The 21,285-nt window shown below is 38.1% G+C and overlaps 1 protein-coding gene across 3 annotated transcripts; it reads right to left on the bottom strand.

Moving 5' to 3' along the window:
* Window positions 1-345: 345 nt before the first annotated feature.
* Window positions 346-21,277, bottom strand: Bchs (WD repeat and FYVE domain containing 3 bchs). Of its 3 annotated transcripts, XM_071698605.1 has the most exons (47): window positions 20,297-20,955; window positions 19,630-19,866; window positions 19,204-19,449; window positions 18,970-19,128; window positions 18,692-18,884; window positions 18,431-18,617; window positions 18,180-18,361; window positions 17,751-18,102; window positions 17,534-17,655; window positions 17,178-17,461; window positions 16,834-17,100; window positions 16,460-16,750; window positions 16,020-16,390; window positions 15,638-15,927; window positions 15,209-15,424; window positions 14,966-15,138; window positions 14,259-14,487; window positions 14,044-14,180; window positions 13,747-13,930; window positions 13,375-13,646; window positions 13,063-13,292; window positions 12,807-12,974; window positions 12,510-12,718; window positions 12,221-12,396; window positions 11,880-12,028; window positions 11,604-11,802; window positions 11,039-11,396; window positions 10,735-10,939; window positions 10,212-10,632; window positions 9,883-10,092; window positions 9,534-9,722; window positions 9,132-9,425; window positions 8,814-9,049; window positions 8,478-8,733; window positions 8,183-8,394; window positions 7,963-8,095; window positions 7,724-7,877; window positions 7,410-7,644; window positions 7,103-7,326; window positions 6,763-7,016; window positions 6,312-6,539; window positions 6,041-6,232; window positions 5,785-5,953; window positions 5,464-5,710; window positions 5,135-5,389; window positions 4,669-4,866; window positions 346-4,580 (listed from the first exon to the last, which is right to left on the bottom strand). In XM_071698605.1, the coding sequence occupies exons 2-47, from the start codon at window positions 19,852-19,854 to the stop codon at window positions 4,463-4,465; spliced, it is 10,299 nt and encodes a 3,432-aa protein (XP_071554706.1). In that variant the 5' UTR covers window positions 19,855-19,866; window positions 20,297-20,955; the 3' UTR covers window positions 346-4,462. The 3 variants fall into 3 exon arrangements, with proteins under 3 accessions (XP_071554706.1, XP_071554705.1, XP_071554704.1); XM_071698604.1 differs by having other exon boundaries at window positions 16,020-16,750; window positions 20,891-21,277; XM_071698603.1 differs by having other exon boundaries at window positions 16,020-16,750.
* Between the last annotated feature and the right edge of the window lie 8 nt (window positions 21,278-21,285).

Here is a 21,285-nt window from a genome sequence, read left to right as displayed (position 1 = left end):
GCAAAATAATATTGATACAAAGTAATATTTTAAGAAGATTAGCCCGTAATTATCAAATAAACAACGCCATAAATAATGTTGTAATATTAATTCATAATGTCGTAATATTAATAACAATATTAGTATCAATTGATCTAAAGTATCTAAAATATATTGATATATTACTGTTTGATCGAAGCGAGATTTGAAGATAAGTTAATTATTATGCTCATTTTGTCAAGTTATTATGTTAGTAATAAATAATTTTTATAAGTTATTTGGTTATTATATGTTAATAAAATAAAGAATGTGAAGAACGTGAAGAGTAGAAAAATAAATGAAAAAGAATAAATGAAGAATCGAAAATTTTTTGAATACACACAACTTTATTTCGTACATTTAGAATATACTTATCTTGTAAATTATATAATACGTTATGGTCTTATTTGGCTTAATGAAATACAATAATTTACTGTCTTTAGAATTTGTTTGTTCTCTCTTTGCTGTTACGGCACTTGAGCCAGTATAATCTCGATCACTATTTTCTAGATGAACGAAAGAAGTTACCGATCCTGTAGAATTTTCGTATTTTATCCGAAACTTCAGTGAGATTACATTCTCGGGGAAAATCCATCAAAAGGCAAGACATTGAATTGACTTTCTTAATGTTAATATACATTCAGCTTTATGTGCTATTCTGTTATTCTCGTACACTGATCGTTACATTAAAAACGAAGGGATTAAGACGTACAAATTTTCTTTCGAATCAACGAAAGACGTGACGCTTCTGCAAGAAGTAAGTAAAAGTAGAAAGTAGTTTTGCAATTTAGCACGAAGTATCCGCAACAAAGTTTTACGTTACGACATTCGATAAATTATTATATTTCCCTGATTAGTTAAATAAAGATGATTTCTTACAACTTTGGCCCATTCAATATAATTATACCAATCAAAATTTTTTCTTCTACTATACAATGTTATGCGAATATCAACTAACAGTCGCTCTCTCTTTAACTACATATATTTATATTTGTATAATGTGATTGGTATATATATATAATATATATTATATATATAATAATATATTATATGTGTACATGTATAATTCCTATGCGCAAGGGTGGCAAATGTATTCGCATACGCGCATAAACACACTCGTGCAGGTTCACACATCCGTCGTATATCGGGTATTACAATGTGTTTTATATATATATATATATATATTTATTTATATTTATATATTACTCTCTCTCTCTAAGATCTATTCTTATCGTACAATTTTAAGCAATAAATATCTTTAGATGCTTTTTCCCATTCTACTTATATACAATTTCAAGTCTCTAACTGTATAATCCACAGTTCTTTTATTACACTATTCAAGTCCATCTTAGTGGATAGCAATCGTATGAATGAAGTGACGTCGCATCGTTAAGGAAATTTCCTCCGTACGCTATTTAAAAAAATATTGTGAAAATATAATTTGCTAATACACAACGTCATTAATGAAATAATCGCTTATCGCAGATTACCATTTTTTACGGAAGAATTGTACGATTGTTATACCATTCTATGCCCATATATAAAGTACATTAAAAGAAGACGCATCTCTAAAAAAAGAAAAAAAATTACGCGCTATTTTGTCAGAATTATCTGCATAATAAATCACTACGAACTTTTGCATACGATAACATGATAACCATGAGAACTACAATGTATTATACTTGCAAACAATTTATATTATATAATAACGGTATAACAACAGTACAATGTAGAACATCTTTCAAAAGCATTGCGTTTTTATTCCTCTGGTATATAATAAACTATATAATAAAATGTATTCAAAAATCTATGTGGTACTCAGTAAATGTATTCTATTTATACAATAATTGTAAATAATACTTCGCTTCGTGTATAATGAAGTAAAATTTTGTCAGGTGAAAACAAATCCGTTTTGCATACTTATCTGTATGACTAGAAATCATAATTATAAACTTACAATGATAATGCCATTGCGATTTGTGGTTTAAGCTATGCATACTGTTATATAATATAACTGATATATATCCCTACAATTTTCGCGCAACTTAATTATTTACTTTGTTTAAACGTTTATAATCCCTTTAGGTATACTTCTTTTTTATTTTTTTCAAAAATAACAAATATTAGCTTGGTGAACTATTTCCAAAGAAGTATAATCTACGTTTCTTCTCTCAGCTACTTTTACGAAAATATATATTATCAAATCACACGTATCTTCGTCTGATTTCTCGGTAACAGCCGGTCGTGGAAAGTTCGACAGACTTTTCGTCCAAATAGAAAGCAAAATGTAAATAATTGACGATGAATAATTCGAATTGATGTGCATAGTAACACAGATTCTTTACGCATGGTAAAACGGTGACTCTGATGCGTGTACATAATTAAACATTAGACGTTAGAGTACCAATATTTTCTGTCTTTGATCTTTTTGTCTTTCTTATACACTCGTTCGAAGAATACTCGACAATGTTGTGCTTATAATATTTCGTCTGTGTGTGTATCAACGTAGAGAAACGTAAAAAAATCCGGTCGAAATACATTCGCTTACATCTGGTGATTGTATCGTTAACTTCAATTTTTTTTGTTTTCTATAAAATTTGTGCTTTTACGGAAGTGGAGATGTATCATTAGGGAATACAAATAGAGTAGAGTCAATTGGTAATATCAATTTCGCAATTGATCGTAAAATCGATCTCGAAATTTGTAAAACTTCAAATATCTCTCACGTTAATCCGGCTCTTTGTAAGAAACTTAAACTCTTAGAAGGTACGCATATTTATAACCGTTGAATGTAGTGAACTTTATAAATTTCTCATACACAGGGATTCTAAATTCACTTTGGAAATCAATCCCACAATTAGTATATAAGGATCACGGCACATTAATTTGTAAACCACAATCATTTGTATTTCACATTTATGTCACTGCTAATGACATTAGCTGGTGGATTTTACCTATGGTTTATTATTTTTATCTATGGTTTTGCTTAAGTGTCTTATAATTAATAACATGTTACATAGATACGGTATTGTCTATTACAAAGTTATGATTTCTATATCTTTGGATAAAAGATTAGGAGTACATTGCAGTAATATATATATTTTTTTTGTTAAATCGTAATACAGTTCTTAAATAGCGGTTATATGTATGTACCGTACGCGCGATAGAAAAGTCAAACGTATACAATGTACGAAAGAAAAATAGTTGTACGATTGCATTAGAAAGAGATACTTTCCAATTCTCTTTAAGAATTGCAAAACATAATATATGAAGATAAAACATGGTATGAATAAATAAGATATATAAAATAAGAAAAGAATTTCAAACAAACAAAATTAAAAAATAAACATTTATCTATATAAGAAAACAATCATATACATATCTTTTTTCATTAATATATTAAATAAATCAAAATTTTTAGTTATAACTATTTTCAAATTTAATTTTACGTTAAAATATGAAATTATGAAATTGATAACTTAGATTATAAAATATCGATGTAATAACATAGTCAATTAATATTTATGCGAACTATTAAATAAAAATAGAAAAATAAAATCACAGATTATATCTATATATATCATACTTAATTTTGTATATAAATAATGTATAATACTAATAATCATGATCAATAAATGATAATCAAGGTAACATATTACACAATGGTTGGAGATAACATAAATACTGTTACCATTTTGCGACTTAATGCACTGGTGTGCTAAATAGAATATACTTAAATATATATAAGAATTTTAATTAAGAAAATTTGGAAAGTACATCTTACGTCGTCCCCCTTAATACAAATTTTAGGAGTAACATATAATATATAATTTGATTCGTAATATAACTTGATAGAGAGAGTGAAAAATTAGTACGCGTAAATTTTATACAGACCTGTCAATGATAAAAAGTTTATATTAAATATATAATATGTAATTCATTTTAATATATTAGAATTGTCTCTCTCTCTCTCTCTCTCTCTCTCTCTCTCTCTCTCTCTCTCTCTCTCTCTCTCTCTCTCTCTCTCTCTCTCTCTCTCTCTCTCTCTCTCATATTTGATCTATGACTCGAAACAATCGAAAAGGAATGTACAACCTAGCACTTAATACCTATAATAACCATACCTTCTTGTTGCTTCAATAGAATCGATTAATAATGGAAATGTCATCGCGAAAAGGATAAAAATGCAACAAACTTTGCTTACGCAGATACAAGTAGAATCACGAATACATGAACTCACCCAAAAAAACAAATATAATAGATCACAAATAACAATAGATCGCGCGTTGAGTTCACGCACGAGAAAGAATAGAAGGCTTTGTGTTTTGTTCATGTACAGAATTTCAACTGAAAGATTAATAGGTACACTTAAGTATTTACAACCCGCTAAGAGTTTTCCATATAATTTAACGATTTATGTAAGATAAGACTTCGTGCTGTCACATTAAGTGTTACTCTCGGTGGAGTTATTCTGAGACCGTAATGACGAATAACAGCCCTGACAGACCCTAACCGGCTTTAGGATACCGAGCCTGGATATTTTGGACTCGAATCGGCTGCATCTGCGTGAAGTAATTAACTCGGCTAAATACCTCGGCAAAGCACCAAAGACCATTTTCTTGAGATAAATACGATCTCTAAGACACTTACCTCGAGCAGAATACTTGCCCACAGTTGCGGCAATGATGTCTTCTTTCGTATAGATTGAATCTAACGCCGCAACCAGCGCAAGAATCCGCTCCCTCGTCTTTCAGCCAGTGATCGGCGACCGTGCGTCCGGGTTGTTCGCATACGCTCCATGAAAATACTCTACCACGAGTGTCACCCACGTACACCGTTCTGTGATCCCTACGAATCAAACAATACAATAATAATGTACTTAATATTATCTCATAAATAATTAAATTTTATAATCGTGTATAAAAGTGAGTAATATACTGCAACTGATGTGACCAAAAATTAAGACGTAATGTTTTTATTCAATTATTGTTTATTGTTTATATTTATTCAAAAAGAGATCACATATATAACAATAAGTACAAATCTAATAAAATTTATTTTATTATGAGAAAATTGTCGGTAGAATTCATCAATATTATATGCTCTTCATAAATACCTTGATACCGCTAGGGCCGTGATGGATGCTGGTTCTGCATTGTCTTTACGATCGTAGGCAGTATGCATTGTTAATTTACTGCGGAATACCAATTGTCTTTGCCATTTGAAACCGTCCCGCAAGATATTTTGTGGGTTGATTTTTCGCGGCTTCGTGTCGGCTTCAGTGACCATAACGAAACTGTCGGTCAGACTGGTATCGCTCTTACTAGTCCTCAACGCCCCTTCGGAATCTCCGGGATTGCTGACGGACTCGCTGTGAAATATAACAGAGGAATATCCCACGATTACAATAGGATCTCCGCAACTTGTGATTGTAAATTGTATTACCTGGTTTGCGTGCCCTCGCTATCGGCACGTCCACCACCTTCGCTTTTCCTGAACATCGGATTTCCGCGACTTTTCCTACGCAACACGACCAGTGACGCGTGATTATTCTGAGGTGAAGGTTTATTACTTGAACCATTACTGGATTCGTTATCGGAACACTCCTCCTTTTCTTCATGAAGCCTGGAAGCTTCTTTGGCATTTTCCGCTTCAGAGAGACTACTCTCAGAGCCACTTTTCATAAGTGCACCTTGAAGCACAGATAAAAATCCATTATAACTGCATTCATTGATATATGCGCGACGTTATGATCCTTAGGCTTACCTGATCCTTCGGCAGATATACTCATTTGTTTGACTAATTCCTGAACTCTCTTCTTCGTTTCAGTTTGGTTGCCTTCCGTGCTTTGCTTCTCATTCTTTTCTTTAGCAGTCGTCACTTCTTCAGGCTTCTCTTCCTCCGCAGGCACTTGCACGTAATCCATTGACCACATCTGTAAACAAATTGCCCCATAGCTCGAAAATATTTTTGGTGAAATTTTGATAAAATATTTTAGAGGAATAGAAACGTTATATCTTACACGAGCAACGCCATCAGTGGAGCCAGTCATAATAACATTTTGGGAGTCCCATTCGTGAGTCTGACTAAAAGCGACGCATAATATTTGTTGCATTCTGTCGGCGCGGCCAACGCAAGTATTAACGCTTGCCAATTCTTCTCCATTGATACTCCACACGTGTAACCATGTAGCTGCGCATGTAGCTATGTCTCCCTGCAACATATTTCATGTAACATTTTGTCACATATACTTCTACTTACCGCATCTTTACATATAATGTTAATGTAAATACCGTTAATTCATTTATGGCTACTGCCGCCACTGGTCCTGCATGGCCCCTAAGTTGACGCACAAACAAGCATCGAGACAAGTCCCATATAATCGCCGTACCATCCCGCGATCCGGATACGATAACGTTGTACGCGGGACTTGATGATAAACATGTGACTGCATCGGTATGCCCGTACAGGCACTGTTTTATGGAGAGTTGCCGCTTGGCGTATTCCCAAACAGTGACGACCTACGAACACGCGCAATTAATACTACCGTAAAATAGAATAGAAAAAGATAACTTCAAGTAATAATTTTTCACACAAGTTAGTCCTAAACTACCATCTGTCAAATAACTAGACTGTGTAAAATAAACTAATAAAATAAAATGCGATGGGCATTTTTTATGATAATTTATCTTTCTCTCATAAAAAAGAAATTATTTGAAATTTTCTGTTTCACAAAAGACTTACGGAGCTGGTGCCAGCAGTAATTATCAATTTGGAAGACGGACAAACGCACGCCACTATTTCTCCGCTGCTTTGCATCATAGCCTCACCAACGAAAATCGCTTTGTCGCTGTCGTAGTTCCCTATTCTGAGGGAATGATCAGCGAATCCCCATGCTACGTACTTATTGTAGGAGGGTGGGATGAGTGTCTTGTTTTGTTCTACCGCTAACACAGCTTTGTCGACGTGCAATATCTGTCCAACGGGACCCTTTAATTCTGCGAAGAAAAAAATAAATTAGATATTAAAAAATGTGTGGCCTTATTAACAAAAAACTGTCGAGCAGAGATGCAGGGATACGAACCTTTAATGGGCTGCAGCGACGGTTTCAAATTGTCGAGATTGTGGAAGAACAACTTGTCAGACGTAGTGATGCTCAGTCCAGGAGTGATAGGCCCGGGATCTATAACGCTGGTTCTCTGCGTCATCTTTTTCGCCGGATGTGGCTTCTTGAATAATTGCTTAGGTATCTGGCCGAAATTATTGATGAAGCCTATAGTAGCGTTCTTTTTCAGCGGATCATCGATGCTGCAATCGAGACGGAATTAGAAAACTTATTCTAGATGAGACTTCGAAATAATAAATGAACGGAATTAATTATGTAAACTAACTTGTAGATGTCAACGTTGCCTTCGTAGAACAGATGATGGAATACATTGACGGCTTCGACAGCCCCCGGGCCGTTCTGCTTGCACCCAAATATCAGATCGATCCACTGATGGAGATGCTGCGACACGTAATCGCATTCCAGCGCGAGTCTGTGTACACGGATAAATTCGCGAGGATCCTGCTTCGCCCAAGGTGGAAGAACGATATCGCCGAGTTGAACACCGCTTTGCTTAGAGCCTACAAGAAAAATGTCACGCGTGAGACCATTACGCGCGAAGAAACCTAAGTAACGTATCGTATTCGAAGAAGCATTTACCTAGATCAAATTGATTTGAATTGACTAGGAATTCCGGGAGGTAAAAAAATTCTGGGATAAGTTCCTTCACATCGGCCATGTTATGTTTGGAAGCGGACAACCACGCTTCTTTTATACTATTGAACATCCTGTCAGCTAAATCAAAATGCCCACCCTGTGAAAAATTGTAATTATTGCACATGTTACATGTAAAGATTGAGGATAAGAGACAAATTACTGTGCTTTCGATATGTACAAACCTGTAATCTGAGAAAGTGTTGCGTGAACGGTTCCATTCTCACCAGGTAGGAACATACTATCATCGCTGACGAATAATGTGTGCCGTAATGATAAGGGGGAGTCTCTCCGTGCGGATCATCCCACTCTTTATATCTGCAAAAAAAAAAGGATAATCGTTTTAAAAATATATCTTTTCCGCAACGGGAAACACATTTTTATATATCACTCTGCTTTCTATACCTTTTCTTAAATTGCAACAATCGTTCGGGACTTTGTGCGCCCATAGGTTTGCTAAAATCTCTGAATGTCGACGAGTCCGTGAGATCGAGTTCCTCGCTGTCGTAATCGGCTAAGATCCACGGGAATATCGGGTATTGCATAAGGTCGTTGTAACTACGACCCGCCAGAGTATTGAGATGCATCAGGTATTGGAAATTAGATATTTCTCCTCTCTGTGAGGAAAATGTTTATACTTAATAAGGAGTACAGGCTCTACTACTTATCCTGTTTGTTTTACATAGTTGTAACTACTAACCACCCATCTCTGGGTAACCGAAGTTTCCCCTATAAGATTCGAAAGCAAGCCAGTGGCCTGCTCGACATTTGCCGTTCGCCTTTGGCCAGCTACGGACTGCTGAGCGTTGTCGGCGATTGCAGTAGCGAACGTCATGAATCTTTGATAAACTTTGTTCCTCACTTTTCGCGGAAATGCCAGTAAATAGTTTCTACCGTCTCCGCTGAATACTTCCAGCGCCATGGGTTGCAATAAATATCGTCTCTTATGTACTTCCCTGTAGATAATATGAAGTTCATATAGCGATCTAAACTGATATTCAGATATTGTGCAAAGAAAACTTTATCTCGAGAATACCTGATATCTTCGTAATTGAACTTGGAACACTGTCTCATCGCCCTAGATCTTCTGGGAGATCCTGGCGACGGTAGGATCGGTTCGTACGCGTCCGGCAGACTCTCTATATCCCTTATCTCTCTAGATTTCAACAATGTGAATCCATCGATCACGTAGAAATGTTCCTTTCCGAATAAGAGGAGACCCTCGGTCGTGTCCAAACCCTGTATTCGCGCGCATCTAAACATGTGACTTATCTGAAACGCGATTAAAGATATTAGAACAAGAACTTTGCGGTTACGGTAATTTCGTAAACATTGATTATATAGAGACGGACACCTTCTCATGCTCCTCCAGTAGACGTATCAAAGTTTGATTGTCTGGAACAGTTTGATTGTTCTCTTCTTCCTGTTCGTTATCCTCGGGCGCTTCGTCTGGCTCGCTGGCGTGGCGTTCCAGCGTGCACGGAACCATCGGCGGCTCGCTCTCGGTAGAAGTTTCATTGACATTTAATGGTGTATCATCTATAACGGGGTCTCGTTCGCGTTCAAACATTCCCGACGAATTGTTGAGTTGTTTCAAATAGTATTCCTTACTATCCATGCTCGTCGCTACTTTGTACTTTAGCTGTTTCTAAACAGTTAATAGATAAATACATTATGACTGCGAATACGTGTAGATGCTTATGTTTAAGTTTCGAAATAATTCTACGGTTCATTATCGTAAAGACATACAACTCACATTATCAGGGTGCTCTAATTCAGGCCGATATGGATAATGTATGTAGAAGAGTTCATTCTTCATCATCTTCTTCCGCATTCTACACGGTCCTTCGGTCATGTCCAACATCCATTTGTCCAGTATAGTAGGTGTCGGAGGTCCCCAAAGACCGCGTTCTCTAGTCAATTCCGTTTCAGTTTGCAGCCATTCCTACAAATAAATATTTTTAGCATATTATTTTTTCCACATTAAGTTTTCCATTAACGCAGAATACATATATCTCTTGTAAAAGATAATTATCGATTTTGTGTGTTGTTTGATAAGGAAAAATTAACAGAAATAAATAAAATTCTTAGACAGAATTTCTTACTTGATATACGTAACGTTGAGTGTGCAGGTTGGTCTGTTGGTGCTGCAAACGCCTCACTGCAGCAAGTTCCCTGACTAACGCGACGTGTTGCTCTGTCCATTGAGCAACGGTATTCTGATGTAGTCTAAGTCTTACGCGCACAGACTCTTCTTTTCGCACTTTTGTTCGGCTCGCTAATCTCGTCAATCCTCCTGTCACCTTTTGGATTTTCTGTAATTTTTTTATATACATACACTACTACTTATCCAAATATGCAGTTAGTGTAATTTTATTTTCAATAATTTTGATAATACAGATAACATATAGACACAGGGAAAGCTTTAACGTACCGACTGGATTTGATTGTGGAGTTCCCAGGGAACCCTGTATGAGGCTCTTCTTTCCGAAACTACGTAATTCAACCAAAGCTTCGACGCAGCTTCGTGAACTTGTTCTCTCACGACCGGCAATTCTGGTGCCCGCTCGTTACCCACAGGTGGTGACAGAGTTACTTTGAAAACTTCCTCTATTGCGGGCTTTTTACATACATACAACTCCTCCCAGACTCTCGTTGCCGCTACAGCCATTAAATTATGTCCCTGATGAGACGTTAGTCTGTCGTCACTGGATTCCACTTGCGGGTTCACGTGCCACGTGGTTTTCATGTTAGTATCCAACATGATCTTTATATCAGCCGTCAATTGTAACAAGCAATACGTTAAACAGCCGATAAATTCTAACTCGTGATTGCCAGCACCAAATACTAATAATCTGCAGAAAAATCGTAACCCATTTAATTTCTCTTTACTTTTAATGAAAATATAAGTATTATATGTGTATAAACGTACACAGCATTTCACAGCTTGTACATACCTATGAGTAGTAAGCTTATGTAATGCCTCTAATACCGCCATTTGATCGGCAATAGAATCGGTCGCACGTGACAGTAAGAATAAAATTATCCTATTCAGGCAGTGATGAAGGCCTTCCATACTAACAGCGCCGGGTCGTCTTTTCGCTTGTCCAATTAATTTTACAATGAAATCGAATACTTCATGCGGGTCTTTCGTCAGAGCGCCTGATATTTGAGAAATCACATATAGTAACGTTTTTTTATTAATCTAATTAATTAATTAACTAGATTAACGTATGCGCAGTGCACAGATCAAATTATTACCTTGCCATAATTTGTCAACTATTCTGGCTGCCACGTAGCAAACGTTATTAGTTATGTTATTGGCCGATCCACCAGGAACGACAGGTAACGCAGCCTGTTCTCCTATCAATACATCCGCGGCTAATAAATGTTCCATCAATATAGACAACACTTCTGTCTGATAACGCATTTGCTGTCCCGTTGACGCATGTTCCGGCCATGCTTCCAGGACAAGATCTATCGCCGGCGATTTCGTCGTAACTGGCAATGAGAGCGAGTCAACAACGATAACTTTAAAAAAGTCCATTACGAACTTCTTCGCCGGGTGATTTGTCAACCCGACGTCTTTCGACGGCGATCTCACTAATACTGGTTCTTGCTGCAATAATTATCCGGCGTTAAAGTTAATATCTTTAATTGTAAGATATCTACAAGACGTCTCCATAAAGATACTTTCCAATTTGACTTACAAATTTACTTAGAAATTTATATAGCAAGCTTTTTAAAAGTGTCAGTCCTGATAGTATTCAATTAAAAAATCAAGAGTATACTTTTTTTTAAGAACTTATTGAATTAACATAATTACCTCGTCGGCTGGGGTACTGGCACCACTACTATCCTGACTAGAACTCGCGGGTTTCGGAAACAAGGTCCCAGCTAAGGCACCCAAAACTTCCGCTGACATAAAGACTTGCATGAAGTCAGTGAAATTGCGATAAAGGAAAAACAGGAATTGTATTATTGTCACGGGATAATCGTTTAACCACGCTGGTAATACTTCCGGGCTGTTGAAAAAAAGATTCATTACAAAGTAATACGACACAATTATGAAACAAATTAATGGTTCCTCGTGATAACTCACTTGTTCGAGTGGCTGTTCAACATAGTCCGTACCATAGCTAGTAACGTTACCATTGCTTCGGGACAAAGATTAATTCTACTAGCAAAGGACGATAATGTGTGATTTGCCGGAACTCCGAACATAAAATTCCAAACGTTATCCAAATCGAGCTGCCACATAATTGTAATATATACGTAGTTATTATTATTATAGTATTATTATTTTCTGTATATTAAACGCTAATAAAGGAGCAACAGAATCGATTTCAGGGAACAAAGAGCAACTAAATCACTTCATTTAGATTTAAAACTTTGCGAAAACATATATAGATTTAATATAAAGATAAGATGGACTATTTTTACCTTCGAATCGGTAGGTAACAATTTTACAGGCTGTCCCATCATGAGAGCAATGAAGAGAAAATAAAGTTCCGGAACAAGATCGATATGTTGCGGAAGCAACCAGCCCAGATGCTGAAATCCTGGTACATGGAGTCCAGATGGTTTAATTTCACCAGTTGACATTTGTTGATGACAACCTGTTACGTATGTTATAATTATGTTGTATTATTATACTGCAACTATTTTAGATTAAATATGTAGAAACAATATTTATTGAAACGCTTATGTAAGTATAAAACCATTTGTATACCAAGTGCTAGTGCCATCTTGTTGTGATCGGTATGCCGCAGCCAACCACCATTGCTCGTGCCCTCTTTGAATTTTTGTAGAATCGATTGCACAGAACACATCGCTACAAGTATACGTAGCCCCCAGATAACTGTAGTACTATGAAGATCAGACTGGAGGAACAGTAGTACCCAATCTAGGCCCAAAACTTTAGCTACTTCTTCACACATACTGCAAAAGTAGAGTTGCACTTATATCATCAAACGTATATATTCGGGATATTGACGTAATAATCAAAGATATTAGCACAATTTCTTACTTTACATTAACCTTGGATCCATTAAACAACAACGAATGTAAAAGCTGTAAACAACGATTACGTAAAAGTATACTCTCTCCTTCCCCATCCTTTGTTCCTTCTCCTTCTCTAAGGATTAGGTGTTTTTCGGAACATAGCGGTAAAGTAGCCACAATGAATTGCCCAAACCTGCATAAAAGACAGATAAGAGAGTTGTATGTATGTAAATAATTAATATAACAGTAGTTATACAAGTGCGAACGAAAGAACTGTTTACCATAGTAGATCAGCTTGTCGTGGTTGACTCAATAATATACTGAGAAGCGCCAGAAGGATCTGTCTGGTGCTACTTAGCTTTACGTCGCTTAAGATGTGCAATAATTTATGTACTAATTGTAAATCTCTCATTAATCGCAAGTTAGTTCGTTTTTCGCTGGATTCCGCTATTAGCTCATACAAATGTTCAAGGAGAGATCTTAGCAGTTCTCCAGGTGCTTCATGCCAAACCTGAATTTGAGTTAATTAATTAAATCAGTTGTTTGTTTGAATGCACACTCGCCATTAAAATTATGAAATTTTTGAAACATACTTGCAAATCACATAAGAGATCTTGAAACGCTGTAACATTAGGAATTGCACTGGTTTCTCTGCCGCTGTCGACTGTCCCCACGAGACTGAACGTTAAGTGCAGTATGTGGCTGTTCAAGAGAGGACATTTTCTTCGCAATAACATAGCCAGGGTCTGATATCCCCTCCTGCGATCCATCTCTTGTTGGGCCGCTTGGTTGGATCTCACTACGCATACTAGTGCCTTTACAGCCGCATACAAAGATTCTACATCTTGGGCCATAGCTATTAAACCTTTTAAACAGATTAAATATCGCCTTTAGTCTTATCTTATCGTTAGAATATCGGGATGAACATTGTTCGCCACTTGAGTCTCATTGTCTGTCAATCATACCTAATAACACTGAACATCCTCCTACATTGTCGATCATAGTAGCTACTGGTTTAGGACTAAATACACGAACGCCAAGATAACCGACAACTACACCACCTAATGCTCTAGCTGGACCACTGAGGTGTCCCGCGGAATTATGGAGGACTCTGATAGGTGTGGCGTTCTCATGGGATGACATGCCAAGCTGTTGTACAAAAGAATAAGATATTAATCAGATATTAATGCGTGTCATTTAGTTTGAATTTTTATCTCTTTCTTTTTCGTTATATTGCACTAAAAAGATTAACGCATTCATACTTGTTTGGCGATTGACTTATTATCCGCACGGCTGTAAACTTTTCTGATTTTCGCTAGGGTTAATTGCGACATAGCTTTTGCATTCAATCCAAACACAACCTTTTCTTCAGCTACAAGAGGTGATAGATGTTCAGGGCCTGCAATAACATATATTATTAATATTTATTACTTATAAAATTATATATTTTGAAAATTAGTCATGTATATTTCAATACCACTCAATTGCGGTGCTTGCAAGCTTCCCATATAATGCGGCCCTAGTCTGAACAAAGTGGCAATGTTTTGAGAATTAAACACTTCCTCTACCAAGTGGCACGGTCCTTGTTTCCATGTCAATCTAGAATATCTGCGCCAACAGGGCGGCGTACCGATGTAGCCGTAAACCGGAGAAGCCACAGTCAAGTTGGCTGCTCCACCTCCAGGAACTTGCGTGATGTAATGAAGCTAAAAACAAATAAAAATATTATTTTTCGCTCGTTTGCAGCAAAGGCTATAATGAGGAATATGACCAATATACGAGTATTAATAGATGTTACAACAAATTTAACTTATATCCAGATTTATTAAATTGACGTTTCGTACCGTACTCGGACTTCATCAGAATTGTCAATTAAGCGAATAATTAATTACTAACATATATCGGGGTTAAAACGCAATCAATCAAACGGTACGTCTCCATGTTTGATTGATTGCGTATTGACCCCGATATATGTTAGTAATTAATTATTCGCTTAATTGACAATTCTGATGAAGTCCGAGTACGGTACGAAACGTCATTTTAATAAATCTGGATATAAGTTAAATTTGTTGTAACATCGATTAATGCTCGTATATTGGTCATATTCCTCATTATAAAAACAAATACATTGCATATGTGATTTAGAAAACCTTTATTTCATCATTTCGTTTTAATGGTAATTACCTTTTGACTATGGATATGTTGACCATCCAAGTATAATGAGAAGCTAGAGTTTTTCAGAACCGCGCGGTTTAGCACGATAGCTATGTGGTGCCACTGTCCTTCGTGAAGTAAATCGGGACACCAAACCCTGGCACCACATTCACCCGTCCCTTCGGGTTCCCATTCACCTGTATCTAAAAAATGCACATTAATTTGTATTACGCCACTTAAATTTAATGATGCATACTTTTAGTGAGTACTCACTTTGCGGAATGGGTGTCTCCTGAGTGGATACAATAATAGCCTTATCTCTAGCACTAAGAACTGCAGTCAAACAAATTAAATCTCTTGCAGATTGCGGAGTGCGCACCAAGGTGAGTAATCGTACACAATGAGGGTCAGTTCTAGGATCACTAAACTTGTCAACACATATCCACGTACTGTATGTTAAGCCGGTCTGTGGCGGAAATAATCTATCGCCTAAAATAAATATTTACTTATAATAACAATCATTACAAAAATTTCTAAAATTATGAAATTAAATACATTTTTATTGTTATTATATCATATTTTTATTATAGTTATTGTCTGATCTAACAGGGATGATTATACATTAATTTTTTATCATACATTAATATGTTTTCAGCATTGTTTACTATAACGTAATGGAAATAAATTGAGTACGTCATTTACCTGATCCAATCCCTCCCAGTACACTATTGTCTGCGGAGACAACTGTAGGAGGTGTGGTACTTTGCGGGGCGACACTTGGTAGGTACAAACATGCAAATCCCTCAGCGCTCATATCCAGCTCCACGAAAGGTGGTAAAGTGCATGAACCATGAGCTCTAAAGTCCTTGGGCGTCGTCATCGACACTAATGTCTTAATCCGCGTTAAAGGAACTGGTCCACCCCTAAATTTGTTCGGCTCGATATTGTCCAGTGAAATACAACATAACGGATCACCCAAACGTAGAAATTCTCTAGAAGAATTAAATTACGAATGATGACAATTCGAATATATTCCTTCAACTTTCTTTTCTTTTTTATATACATATATATATTTCGATGTTACCTTAGATCTCTCGGTTCAAGCGATTGCGCAGCGAGTCTTTCTATGATGTACTGCAGAGGTTGATGTAGCGGGTGTGCTTCGTCTTGCAAAGCAATTCTACCTACTGATAGCAATTCACCAGCCATACCAGCTTCACACATCACTTGCTGATTTCTTTCTGACCTTACTAAGCTCTTGATGATCTCCGCCACGTACAATTGTAACGCTAGTGCCATTTGCGGATTAGATGGTTCGGATATAGACGGGAGTAGGTGAAGCATTCCGACTACTATGCCAGGATGAACCACAATTGGCTCAGGTGCAGGTGGGCTTAGGTTTAAGGAATTTATAATATATCTCTTGCCGCTTCCAGGAGAGTCGAATGACTTTTGCTGAAACGCACAGCCATAATTACCATTTTTAAAAGATAGTTTGGTGATACTCTGATAAGAAGAGTATACCTCCATGCTATTTTGCTTGTGACTTGGGGATCTTATCCCTACGTTAGCTAAATTTGGTTTGTCAAAGGAATCGAGCGCCACGTCATAAAGCAAACGCAGCAGCAAGCATGCGTATCCTAATGTCTTTGGCATATTATCTGGAAATACTGGTTCCAGTATACTCCCAGTAAATAATGATATTAGCATATTATGATAATTCATGGTTGGTATCATATCCATCTCAGTGATTTTCGTCTGCGTCGAGAAACACCCAAGGAGGCGTAAAGTATCACACAGACTCGATTGGCAAATCTATAAAATCAATATTATTTTTATACAATAAAAATAACAGGCTATTAATAGTGTAATTATTACAATATGCTTCAAATCTGTACCTCATGATGGAAGAATTTTGCATTTGCTGGCTCAAATCGCATAGCTGTGCTTATAGTATGAAATACCACGTGTAGCAATGTTAGCAATTGGCTCTCGTCCTGCATAGTCCTCTGTATGATATCGTTGCAAGGTTCGTTCTTATCCGACCTTTGCGGGCCTAATTGATTCTCCAGAGATACCAGAACTGACATTACGTAAACAAAGCCCCCAACTTTTCGGAAAACCGTTCTAGTCCTATGCGACTCACGCAAACAGGCTAACAGAGACTGAAAAATAAAAATTATATTGTTAATAATTTTACGAATATATAGCAACGAGATTAATGGAGCAATATTAAATTCACCTTTAGTATATGTGTCTTCAAAATCAAGGCATTAGGAGGTGCTGAATGCATAACTCCTAATAGGGTCGCCATATCATCGTCACCACCTGCACTGAGTATCAATTCTCTCACAATACCAAGTGCCTGATACCGGCAATCTACATAGGGCACTAGATTATGAGCGCAACGCGCGCCTCCGCATTCTCGAAACACATTCGCGTTTTGAACATTACTCGCTAATAATGTTGTTAAAGCCTCCATTACTAAGGCACCCAACCGTTCATCCTCGGAGCATATCGTGTATTCTAAAACCATGTGTCAAATTCTAAAAACTCGCGTACAAACTTACGTATGACAATGTCTTTAACGAAAATTACCTAATCCTTGATCAGTCACAGCTTGTTTATCCTTAAGTAATGTTGCGTACCGATGAAGACAAGTCACAAAAACTTCTAACATACCAACTTCTCTATAAACATCTTTAAATATAGTGTTGTGTCTGAAATGAGCGATTATATTTAAAAAGTCAATATCTGTTATTTAGATGTATTTTAAAATAAAATTTCCTACATTATCTTCAGCATATATTATTACCTGAGTATATTGAGAAGAGTTTCCATACACATAATACTGCAAGAGACTGAATTGTTCGTTTTCAATAAAATGGATAGAGATATGAGTTCTTTACATGGAACAAAATTAAGTTGGAAAACAATAAACTCGAGCAATTGAAAGAACTTCTCTTGTATCTCCGGATTCTTTAAATGGATTTTCTCTGCAAACTGGGACAAGGTATTCTGTCCCTCGAGAATAAAGTAATTTGCATTATCACTGTGATACACGCTAGATATCGCGTCCAATATAGTGCAACACAGAAGTGGTGAATTAGATTTCACGAATACAGATTGCAATACTTGGAACGCTTGAATATTTCGAACGCTTCCTCCTGCAGATACAATAAAACGACATAAAATATGTTCACCGTATATTTTTATTTCACAAGCATCTTATTTGCGAAGTTACCTCTGTTACTTGGCTGTGGCAAGGTAAACCCAAGCATTTGAAACAAAGATCCCATACTAGCTTGACTCGGCTTTAATTCTGTATGACCACACATTGTTAAAGACGCTAACATTAGTACCAAATTTCGGATAGCATCTTGTGCTTCCGCTCTGTTATCTTGCTCTAATCTTGACGGCGCATGTCTGTAGAAATATCCTTCTTAATGCACCACTACAAATAGCTATCGTATTTCATAATCGACATTTACTTACTTTAACAGAAATTCAGATAGAAAGATATAGCCTTGACAAGCACGAAAGTCATCTAGCAATGTCTGAGAAACTTCACTGGAATCTTTTAGAAAACAGAACGCTGTTACGAACATTTCTACAACTTCTAATGGTGCCAGCTCAGGTACACGTTGCATATTATCGATACAGAGTGCTATGCATCCTTTATCTGCAAGATGAATCAACACGTCAAGTAGATTTGATCTTGAACTAATAAAAGGTACAATAAAGTATTGAACTTACTATGAATATAGGCTACCACATTCTGTGTAAGACCATGTCGAGATAGCGTCATCAAGACTTCGGCGGCACTTTTACGCCACATAATATTGTACTGTGGACACCAACTGGTTATTGCTGAGAACAATAAGGTAAGATCGTCTTTGCGGGCGAGTTCCTCTGCGGGATAAGGGTGGCTACATAATCTCACCAATAACTGTAAGTTGTAACGGTACAAATTAATCTCGCGGATAAAGCTTTCAGAAAAATATGAAACTGTTATTTTGGAAAGTTATTGTCACCTGAACGAATATCTTTTGTAATAGTATCCTACGTTCTCTAGGAGTAAATTCGCTATTTGCATCTGTAATGTCGGCATCTTCTTCGTTCATCTCAGGCAGATCGAAGAACAGATATAAACATTTCACCAAAGTTGATGGTACCGAGGCAGCGGTCATGGCCTGAAAAGAATTTGACGTTGCAGAAAAAGAATTCGCTTTCGGAAATGGATAATCAACCGAAGAAATTCAATTCACTTGTATCAGAGACGTGTCACCCGCCGCCAACAGATTCAATGCGGACAGCAACATCCAGCCGTTACTCGACTCCTCGCTGTTCTCGATCTCTAGAAACTTGACGATGGCACAGCTCGCCGTCTCGGTGCTCTGGTTGCTCGCTCTCCTCCTGATCTCGGACACCATCAGTCTTGATACTTGTTGCGTGAATGCCAAAATGTCCCAGAACTTTTCGTTCATGTCTCCCGATGGACTAGAGCCAAATACCTAGCGGCACGAGACGGTCTCTTTACAATTACAACGACGACGCAAGAAATATGCGGAAACCACATTTTTTTCTAAAGCGAATGACCCGTTCTAATATCGAAGGGAAGAAAGCACTTGGGCAACGCTGCTTTATACCGGAATGGAGTATCTTATATTAAAGAATCCACTTTTATGCTTTACCTTGCAAAATAATGGCAACATGTTGTACAATTTATCATCACGTTCAGTGTCAGAGAGGGGTTGCGGCGGATGGGTGTACTCGGAGAAGAGTTTCTTGAGGTGCATAAGCCCCAGAGCGGTGTGCTGAGGATTCGTGCCGCCGGCACAATCGTCCAGGCCACCGGTACCGCTCGAGCCCATACCTCCGACGCTGGTACCCCCTCGTAATTTGCGCATTATGTTCATACTTAAGATTTGCTGAAAAGAAGAAAAGGAAACATAGATATATCCGGTATTTCGGAGTTCTCCAGCCGCGACACAGGAGAAACCTTGCATCGTTGCGCAAAAGGACAACTTTTTCACGGAGCTACCATTCAAATATTGAAACTGCAAAGCAGGCTGCAAAGTGACAACAAAGACAGGTATAATCTCTTTCTTAACTTGGTGTGTAAAAAACGGAGTAAAAAAGGAACAGTTAGAAAAAAAGATAATAATACGCTCGACACGAGCTCAACTTTCTCGTCATAGCTGGTCAATAGGAAAGCTGATCGATACGAATGAGCTATTTTAACGAATTGACGAAAATGTCAACGTGCTCAAAAGGAACGACGCAAAACGACACACATACACACACGGACACACATACACAGAAAGACACACATACACGCACAGGCATTGAGAAACATACGTTGAATCGCGATTTAACAACTCAGGCGATCGGCAAGGGGCGCGTGTAGGGACGCGTCGTGCGGGAGCAGAGCATGACGGCGTATCCGCGCGGCCGTCAGCGGGCACGCTCGTGCGGCCGTCGTGCCGACGTCGTCGCGGGTGTCAACGTCGCGGACAGCATGGAGCGACTCGTCGAAAATGGCACGGCAAACGGTACACGGCGGCCCACGGCATCGGCGGTCCTCCCCGGCGTCGAGTCGAGCGTGTGCGACTGCGACAGGCCGATCGGGTCGGCGGTCAGCGCACACGGATCAGCGGCATCGTCGTTCGCCGAGCATCCGGCTCAATATTTACGTCCGTCCGTCCGCCCGCTCGTTCTCACTCCTTCCCTCTCCCTCTCTCTCTCTCTCTCTCTCCCTCTTTCTCGCGAAACGTCAGACGAGATCGAGATGTCACACCGCGCATATACACAGACACGCGCGCACACGCACGCAAGTGACACGTACACGCGCGTATACTCCGCGAAAACGTCGTGTCCGAATCCGCCCCACGAACGTCACCGCGGAGAACGATCTCGCGTTGACGCGCGCGGTCCCGCGCGATCGGTTATTACCTGGGACGCGCCTCCGTCACGGGAAACTCTACATTTTCTGTCGGCGAGTCGTGTCGATTCTCACGGCGGGAGACTTTAATATTTCAGTGGCGGCGGCCATCTTCGCATTTGACAGTTCGCTCGGCCCAACGCGATACGTCGATAAGCGGCCACGTGACCCGCGGCGAGGCGATCCCCCGCCGAGCGGGGAACGGCGGGGGGGGGGGGGGGTTTAAAGGTCGATTTTTAAAGGGACTCTCCGTCGAGCGGTGATCGAAGGGCCGTCCATCGATGTTAACTACCGGCAGACGATTTAAGAATGCGAGGAATTATTATTGTTATTAATTAAAAATAATAAATATTAATTTTTTTGCGCGTTGGAAGTTATAATATACTTGCGTTTTTCATCATTTTTC

Source organism: Temnothorax nylanderi, unplaced genomic scaffold, assembly GCF_030848795.1.
Source record: "Temnothorax nylanderi isolate EJ_2023f unplaced genomic scaffold, tnyl_v1.0 TNYL_tig0016_pilon, whole genome shotgun sequence".
Lineage (NCBI taxonomy): Eukaryota > Metazoa > Arthropoda > Insecta > Hymenoptera > Formicidae > Temnothorax > Temnothorax nylanderi.
The sequence above is the reverse complement of the archived record's forward strand: the minus strand, read 5'-3'. Positions and strand labels throughout refer to the sequence as shown.

What these genes read in the sequence shown, in the direction of transcription:
- Bchs (XM_071698604.1), bottom strand. Translation starts at nt 19,854, where the DNA reads ATGAACATAATGCGCAAATTACGAGGGGGTACCAGCGTCGGAGGTATG. An exon ending in GCCACAGCCAAGTAACAGAG is followed by an intron (nt 18,103 to 18,179) that starts GTAACTTCGCAA and finishes TTGTATCTGCAG; the next exon opens with GAGGAAGCGTTCGAAATATT. An exon ending in TGAAGACACATATACTAAAG is followed by an intron (nt 17,101 to 17,177) that starts GTGAATTTAATA and finishes TTTATTTTTCAG; the next exon opens with TCTCTGTTAGCCTGTTTGCG.